Source organism: Malaclemys terrapin, chromosome 15, assembly GCF_027887155.1.
Source record: "Malaclemys terrapin pileata isolate rMalTer1 chromosome 15, rMalTer1.hap1, whole genome shotgun sequence".
NCBI classification, from domain to species: Eukaryota; Metazoa; Chordata; order Testudines; family Emydidae; genus Malaclemys; species Malaclemys terrapin.
This window is the reverse complement of record NC_071519.1, coordinates 16,296,876-16,305,509: the sequence shown is the minus strand read 5'-3', so window position 1 is coordinate 16,305,509 and position 8,634 is coordinate 16,296,876. Positions and strand designations below refer to the sequence as shown.

The 8,634-nt window shown below is 44.1% G+C and overlaps 1 protein-coding gene and 1 pseudogene across 1 annotated transcript in view; both read right to left on the bottom strand.

Annotated features, from left to right (window-relative positions):
* Positions 1–5,476: 5,476 nt before the first annotated feature.
* On the bottom strand, positions 5,477–5,651 carry LOC128824064 (U2 spliceosomal RNA; annotated as a pseudogene).
* A 505-nt stretch (positions 5,652–6,156) lies between these two features.
* Positions 6,157–8,634, bottom strand: part of LOC128823378 (uncharacterized) — a 29,569-nt gene continuing 27,091 nt past the window's right edge. The window contains exon 4 of the mRNA XM_054005624.1: positions 6,157–7,633. Within this exon, the coding sequence (XP_053861599.1) occupies positions 6,157–7,032 (876 nt within the window). The 5' untranslated portion in view covers positions 7,033–7,633. The remainder of the gene's footprint in view (positions 7,634–8,634) is intronic.

Below are 8,634 nucleotides of genomic sequence, written 5' to 3'. Positions count from 1 at the left end.
GTTTAGCATAATCAATTTTTGTGAAGGTTTTAGTGGGGCTTTGTTGTTTCTTTCAAGCCAAGTGTCAAGCTTTTCTGATAATGCCAGTTTGGAAAACCCGATCCATGGGTCAACCTTAAGTCCCAGGTATTTCTCAGACTTGCGTGGTATGATCATATTCAGCCCATCCTTGTTGATTTTCCAGGCTTCACAGTTATTGACAGTAAATGAGTCATGAGTTGGGCTCAGGAAGAATCTGTAGCATTTCTTAGCTTGCACTTTGAGACCAGACAGCCTGCAGAAGGCTTCTAGTATTTCAATGTTCGCATTCTTACCTTCCCAAGTGTCACTTAGCATGACTAGATCATCTGCAAAGGCAAGTGTTGTAATCTTTTGTGTCCCATATGAGAATCCCAGACCAGCCTTCTCTAATGCTGAGATTAGAGTATCAAGTGCTAAATTGAATAGCAGTAGTGACATAGGGTCTCCTTGTTTTTATGCCAACTTTTATTTCAATGGCTGGGGTGAGCTTCTTCCCTACTTCCATGCAGGTATGGATGTTCTTATAGGAGTCACAAATTATGTCAACAATGTGCTGATCCAGGCCCCTTTCCCTTAGTACCCACATGATGTGGTCGTGGGATACTGAGTAAAATGCTTTGGCTATGTCTATGAACACAACTCCTAGTGGCTTTTTGTTCTTTTTGGCTTGCTTTATTATGGTATGGAGAATTTTGAGGTTCTCCAAGCAGCCTGGTGCAGCGATAAATCCTCTTTGGCATACATTTAATGGACATGCTTTTGCCAGTTGGTTTGTTAGTATTCTTCAGAAAAGCCGTAGCACAATAGATCCTATGGTAAGAGGTCTCCAATTTCCCAGATCTTTCAGAGCCTCAGGGTCCATTGTTTTCGGGATCAATAGGGAATGACATTCTTTTATACAATCAGGTATTAAACCTGTAATCAGCCATGTGTTGAATAGTCCAGCCAGTGTGTGGCCTTCAGGGTCTACTCAGAGTAAGTCTCTTAAACTGACCTTGTCAGGTCTGGAGCTGAGTTCCTGTTCATCTCTCTTATGTTCTTAATGATCTCTTTAGCCAAAATTAAGAGATTGAAAGCAGAGTTGTCAGCAGTAGCATGAGATCTGAACTGGCCTAGTCCTTCAAAGGATGTTTGGGTCTCCCATTTGTTCTTGTATACCTGGAGGACTTCTGCAAGTGTGATTTGACACTGAAGGATGATAGAGGCAAGCTTGTATCTGTCATTTTCAAATAGATATTGGTACCTCTTATAGGTTCCTTTTTGTGCTGCTCTTTTTTTCATCCAATCCTTTTTCTTTCCGCTCTTTTTGTTTGTGGCTATTTTGTTCAATCTATTATTCTTCGGCTTAGGTGCTTTTGTTAGAAAGGAAGAGGTGTCAATGGAGGTGGATGCAACAAGGGATGTGAAATTGGAGTTTGCAGCCACCCGTGCATTGATAACTTCCATATCAAACTTTATCTAACCTTGGTGTTTCTGGTCTGTGCCTTGGTTTATTATGCGTTCATTTATTTTACACATGTAGGTGTCCTTGAGCCCAGTGATGATATTGGGCTTGTCAGCCCTTGTTTCCATATAGCATGTTTTTGCTCCAGGTCTTGGGTCAGCCTGTGATGGTACCTCCCATAAGGCTTTATGGAAATATGCTTAGAATGTGTTTTATGCTACATATGTCATGTAACATATCTCCGTAAAGGTTATAATCTACTGGATGTATTAATCGTATTTGTATGCATGTATCAAGGTTATGATCTACTGAATGTATTAATCCTATCTGTATGCATGTATCATTTTTGTATTTGAAGTTATGAATGCTATGAACATTGGCTGTATACTTGCTTGATTTCTAAGTAGCCTTAATTAGAACATTTGGTCACTTCTTGGGAAAGGAATGTGCAAGTTAAGTGCTCAATCAGGAAGCACTTAACAGACAAAAGAGCTTGGAAGACTCCAATCCACATAAGAAGTCTACCTGAGGATGTTCAAGGTAGCATGTGGGTAATGGCTGCTACCTGCAAGTCCTGAGTCATGCATGGGCATGTGACTTGCCCATGTGATTCTGAATCTCCAATTTGTGACTGGATTCTACACAGGGGGAGGGAGGGGTGTCTACCCAGAAGAGAAAGTCTATTTAAACCCTGGGGAGACCCCTCCATGTTGTCTTCAGCTGGCTAAAGAGGGAGCCTCTCCCCGCCCCCCCCCCCCAGGATACTTGAAGGAAACTGGAACAAAGGACAAACTACAGGGGGTGTGAGTGATTGCTGGATCCAGGCTAAAAGGAGATGAGTCTGTAAAAGGAAGCATTCTGGAACTGAGGATCTAGACTGTATTCAGTTTGATTAGACATAGATTTGCGCATTTTATTTTATTTGCTTGGTGACTTACTTTGTTCTGTCTGTTACTACCTGGAACCACTTAAATCCTACTTTCTGTATTTAATAAAATCACTTTTTACTTATTAATTAACTTGGAATATGTATTAATACCTGGGGGAGCAAACAGCTGTGCATATCTCTCTATCAGTGTTATAGAGGGCGAACAATTTATGAGTTTATCCTGTATAAAGCTTTATACAGGGTAAAACGGATTTATTTGGGTTTAGACTCCATTGGGAGTTGGGCATCTGAGTGTTAAAGACAGAAACACTTCTGTTAGCTGCTTTCAGGTAAACCTGCAGCTTTGGGGCAAGTAATTCAGACCCTGGGTCTGTGTTGGAGCAGAAGGGGGTGTCTGGCTCAGAAAGTCAGGGTGCTGGGGCCCCATGCTGGCAGGGAAAGCAAGGGTAGAAGTAGTCTTGGCATATCAGTTGGCAGCTCCCAGGGGGGTTTCTGTGCCGTCTTCAGTTTGGCTTTTTATGGAGACCCAGTAATCACCATTTTTCACTTACTTGTTTAGTGGTTTTGGTTTTAATGTGCTCCGCAATCAGAATATTTATGCATCTTTTGCCCCAAAATATGTTGTTAAAATCAATGAAGAGTTGCTCTTCGTCAGCTGTCCAACAACTTTTGTGTTTTCTGCACTGTGAGTTCTGTTTAGGTTGACTGGCTTGGATACGCTCTTCATTTCGTATTGCCAGATGAGTTATTCTCTTATGTTGAAAGACACCAATTTTGGTGTCAGATTGCTTGGCACATACTTCACAAGCCCACTGCTCTTCTGCAGTTCTCCCTTTAAATTTAGCAATGTGACATGATGCTGTGTACCTTTGGGTCACTTTTGTTACACAAGGAGCATCTTTCACACCATGATTACACTTAAGGAGGATGCTCAGAGCACTCGGTTTGCCAACATGATCTCCACAGAAAGGACATGCTGGATTATCATTAGGCAGCTGTATTAGAATCTTTCCCTGTACTCCATTTACACCTATTCCTTCTGTCACCTCAACAGTGGAAGTGTTGTGGTTGATATGATCGTTGAGGTTATCTTTAATTCCATTTGTCCCTCCTTTGGAGCCTTCAGCACCAACTTCCTCTTCATAAGTGGTGTTCGTAGAGAGGCCAAGGTCTGACAGTCTGTTAGGTTTTAAAGTCTCTTTGAATGCTGTGTTTATGACTTCTGTAGTGAGAATTGGGCGGATCCTCTGTGTCTTTCCTCTTTTCCATGCCACAGTTTGGCACTTAGTAGCATTGTCCTTGGTATTATCTTGCCAGGTACCTGATGTGGGATGTACCACATTTATGGCCTTGATTCTCTGTGAGGCATGCTGGACATTTTGTGCCTCACCACCAAGATAGACCCCCATCATTTTACAGGTATAGTTGGGATTATGCTTTCCAATGTTCATTACTTTGCATTTATCAACACTGACTTTCATCTGCCATTTTGTTGCCCAGTCACCCAGTTTTGGGAGATGCCTTTGTAGCTCTTCGCAGTCTGCTTTGGACTTAACTATCTTTAGCAGTTTTGTATCATCTGCAAATTTTTGCCACCTCACTGTTTACCCCTTTTCCCAGATCATTTATGAATAAGTGGAACAGTACTGGTCCCAGTATGGACCCCTGGGGGACCCCTGGGGATAAAAGGGAAGATCCTCTTCTGACCCTGGCAGACCAGGTGCCAGCTCATGCCAATGCCTCTAGGCCTTACTGACATGTGACAAATGCATGTCTTGCTCACCTGTTTGTTAGTGTTGTTTTAGATTTATAAACAATTCGTGTTTAGAATTTATGAAAAGCTTGTGAGTTGCTGCATGTATTATTCTCACCTATAATATCTGTATTCCATGCTATAAGGTGATCTATAACTGTTGGTACTAAAACTCTAAACCCCCCCGCCGCCCCCACCCCGAGTCAGGAGAGAAGCATTACCAAGTGTGAAATGCTAGTTTACCAGAAGAGGAGTCATCTCAGTTCCAACAAGAGAAGGCCCTGACTGAGACATCGGACAAGCCACTCTGGATCATCGGTGGACAAAAGACTTTCTTGATTGTTCACACAGACACACCCAGGTGGCAGAGACATTCACAAACACTTGCCCCATCAGCTTGAGCTCTGGGGCAATTTAATAAAAATCCCTGTCAAGCAGAAACTGTTGTTCCTATTCTACTTGGACTTCAGGCAGATGGCGCGACTTCTAAGCATAATCAAGGGATTCTGGCTGTTTGGCTAGGGTTAGCCCTATGGGACATACAGAGCTTACATGTTACAGCAGTGTCTACTACTTTTTGAAACCTCAGACTGTAACTCCTTTGTCTGTATGTTTACCTGCTTTAACCTGGTAAATACGTTTCTTATATCTTTTCTTAGTTAGTAAAGATTTAGCTAGTTTATTATAGGATTGTACATGAACGTTGCCTATGGTTTGAGATCTGAGGGGCAATTGACCTGGCTGAGTGACTGGTCCAAGTGACCAGAATATTCTTATGGTTTTTGGTGTAAGAGACCATCTGTCATAAAGGCAAGCTCACCTGGGTGGCACGATAGATTCAGGGTGCCCAAGGGGGCTGTCTGTGACTCCATGTTAAGGCTGTTATAGTGCCTGAGGAGTTCACACTTGATACATCGAAGTCTAGAACACACAACCGGGTACAGTACGAAACCTAGTGCCTTGTCAAACCAAGATATATGGAACATAAACTGTGTGGTGAGAAGTCTATGTAACTCATGCAGTTGTTGATATACATGTGACCTCAAATATTACCAATCTGCCCCCCCATAGAAAAACAACAAAAGCCAACCAACCATCTCCCCAACAGACCATCAGTCTGGACAGCTTTCGTCCCTCATACTGTTGAAAAGACTCACAGCAGAAAGAAGAATCCAAGCTTTTAAAACAATCCTCCAGCAAGACAAAGAAACTCACATCTATAGACTCAGAAAACACTCCCAATAAATTTGAACATTATGTTATCATGAAGAAATCAAAGTGCTAAAGAGTCCAGATTTTTCAACCACTTTAAGAAAATCTTACCAAATCAGCATCTTTCTGCTTTTCTAACCAGAAGATTCTCCCCAAAAGGAGATGCACTGTTCCCAGAGTCATTGCAATACCAGGTCAATGCATGGGTTGGACAGAGCAAGCTCCTATTCCATCCCCCAGTTTCAAAAATCAATTTAATATATAGTCCTCAAATAAAGGACATATCAGGTATTAAACTGATAAGAACAGATTAAAAAAATTAATTAAGATGTTTAAAAAAAGTGAACGGTACAGAGTTTTAGCATAGAAGTTTCTGGTTATCGGGATAATGTACAGATTATCAAGGGGTGCAAAGTTTGGTTTAAGATCGGATGGCATAAGGAATACGTAATCTGCAATATCCCTAATTGGGGTAAAAGGTTGATCGATCAAAGTACAGACATTGAGATATGAGGGTATGATGTTCATATAATGGCTGTGTTCGCGCGTGGAGTATAGTCAGTGGATACGATGATGAGGATGGGTTGACCCTCATTTGGTGAGATTTAATGTTCAGGGAGTTTATGATTCCAGTTCATATGGTCCAACGGACAAAGTATCTCAGTCCCTTTATCGTAGTAGAAGAACGATGTCACTCTGGCTCACGCCTCCTGGTACTGTCAGTGGCCGATGACGTGTTCGATGTAGATGTCCCTGGACATCGGATGGTGTCTGCATGAGCCAGGCAGAGCATTGACCGATCCCCCAGGTCTGCAGCACACGCTCTTTACAGGGGTCTCAGGCACCCAGGGCTCCAATGATCAGGGCATCCATCTGCACCTCGTAGCCCTTCACTCTCAGGGTGTTGGCCAGGGGGCAGGGGGGCAAACTTTTCCAGCTTATGAGCTCGTGCTTCATGAAAGGCCGGGGTCCTGTTCTCAAAGGAGACCATGACATCGACACGGATGATCTTTTTCTGGGCCTTGTTGGTGACGATGACATCAGATTGCAGCTGGGGATGGTGCAGTTCACGGAGATCTCCCTCAGGCGTGGTGCGATGGCTTTCACCAGGCTGTTCTGGATGGAGTTGTGGTGCAGCTGCCAGGCTCTGGAGTGGGGTTTGCAGCTGCACAGGATGTGGGGCAGGGTCTCATTGGAGTAGCCGCACTTTCTGCAACGCTTGTCTTGGTTCCCGTGGCGGACGGCTCTGTTGAGCGGGATGCAGTTGAGCCGGGCATGGTGGATGAACCGCCAGTTGGTGAAATGGGTGAAGCTGCCACCGGTGAGGAAGTGGTTGCTGGCGTCCCACTTGCTGGTCAACTCGAAGGCTTTACCCTGGTCCGGTTTATGCTTCAGGGTTTCCACATACAGGAAATAGACGGCAGCCTTCAGGGTCCTCTCCAGCAAGCCCCTGGCGCTTGGGTTGACGATTGTGTTGTCGTCGGACCTGAACTGCAGCACCAGGACTCCCAGCTCCTGGTGCTCCTTGCACCACTCCCAGCGGCAGACAATGCTCTTCCCCAGGCAAAGCATGGCATTGCGAGTGCAGGACCACAGTGAAGCACTGTCACGCCCGTCCTGTCCGAATTCACCATCCAGGGAGATGCTCAGGAAGGTGGCGATGTCTTGGTTGGAGGGGGCTCTGCCAATCCGCTTCTCTGTCACGCAGGGCATTCGCTGTGATATTCCTTACTATGGCATTGGGACACGTCAGCAGGAGGAAGGCATGAGTGATCATCGCGACGTCATACAAGTCACCCATGAAGGGGATGTTGGCACCACTGTGCCTGTGGGTGATGTAGACCAGATCATTGCTGGCTCTCTGGGGAAGGAACAGCCACTTCTTCACCAGCTGCCAGACAATCTTGTCTGCCTTGTTAAGGGGCACCTTCACCACAGTGGATCCCCTTAGGATAAATGAGATGCAGGGGATCAGTAAGGTGTTCAGGGTGTTTATCTTCTGCCAGCATGGAGGTGTCAATCTTGGTGGCATCCTGCAAGATGTCCTGGATGGTGTCCTCGGGTGTCTTCCAGACACAGAAACCCATCGGCGTGCCCAGGTGCTGGTATGCCTGCCCCTCTGCCAGGGGGATGACAGGCTCACCCTGGATCTGGAACCCTGTTGCCTGCACTGAGTCCCTTTTGCTGCCATCAATTTGGAGAGTTGCACACTGCTTCGCATTGAAGCAGCACCCCATCCAGTTAGCAACTCAACTGGTGGCATCTAGCATACCTTGGAGGCTCTCTGGGTCGTCCGCGGTCAGGACCAGGTCATCTGCATAAGCCAGGACATTGGTAAGATATAATGTTATATATGCCATCATGTGCCAGCAATGCCCCTCTTCCATGTACACTGGTCAAACTGGACAGTCTCTACTCAAAAGAATAAATGGGAATAAAAAAAATTGTATAAAACATCAGGAATCAGAACATTCAAAAACCAGTAGGACAACACTTCAATCTCTCTGGTCCCTCAATAACAGAACTAAAAGTGGGAATTCTTCAACAAAAAAATTCAAAAAGAAACTCTAATGGGAAGCTGCAGAACTGGAATTAATTTGCAAACTGGATACCATCAGATTAGGCTTGAATAAAGACTGGGAGTGGTTGGATAGTGATAAATAAAATGATAAATAAAAAAATTATAAATAACCTAAACCTAATTTCCCCAATACTAATTTCTCCCTAATGTTACTCAGACCTTCTTGTCAACTGTCTGTAATGGACCACTCTCATTACCACTTCAAAAGTTATATTTCCTCCATTGGTATCTTGCTGTTAATTGATTTATCTCATTACACTGACCTCACATTTGGTAAGGAATCCTTTCATGTATTTATACCTGCTCCTGTATTTTCCACTCCATGCATCTGTTGAAGTGGGTTCTAGCCCACGAAAGCTTATGCCCAAATAAATGTGTTAGTCTCTAAGGTGCCACAAGGACTCCTCATTGTTTTTGCTGATACAGACTAACACAGCTACCACTCTGAAACCTGTAAAAACTGAGTCAGCTTTGTTTCTGACAAGTGATCAGTTAGATTGTGCCAATCCAGGCCAAGGGTAACAGAGAAATTAACCAGGATGGTGGTTATAGTGCTCTGTGTGTCTTCTATCTTTGGTAAAAAATAGTATGTGTGATTGCTAGTATATAATACACAGGCATTACATCTATATTCATCCCCTGGGGGTTGGCTAATACTTACATCTTCCTGTTAGGCAAAAAGATTCTTTTCCCCAAGAATCAGGCAAGCACAGACAATACTGAAGGGGGTTTAT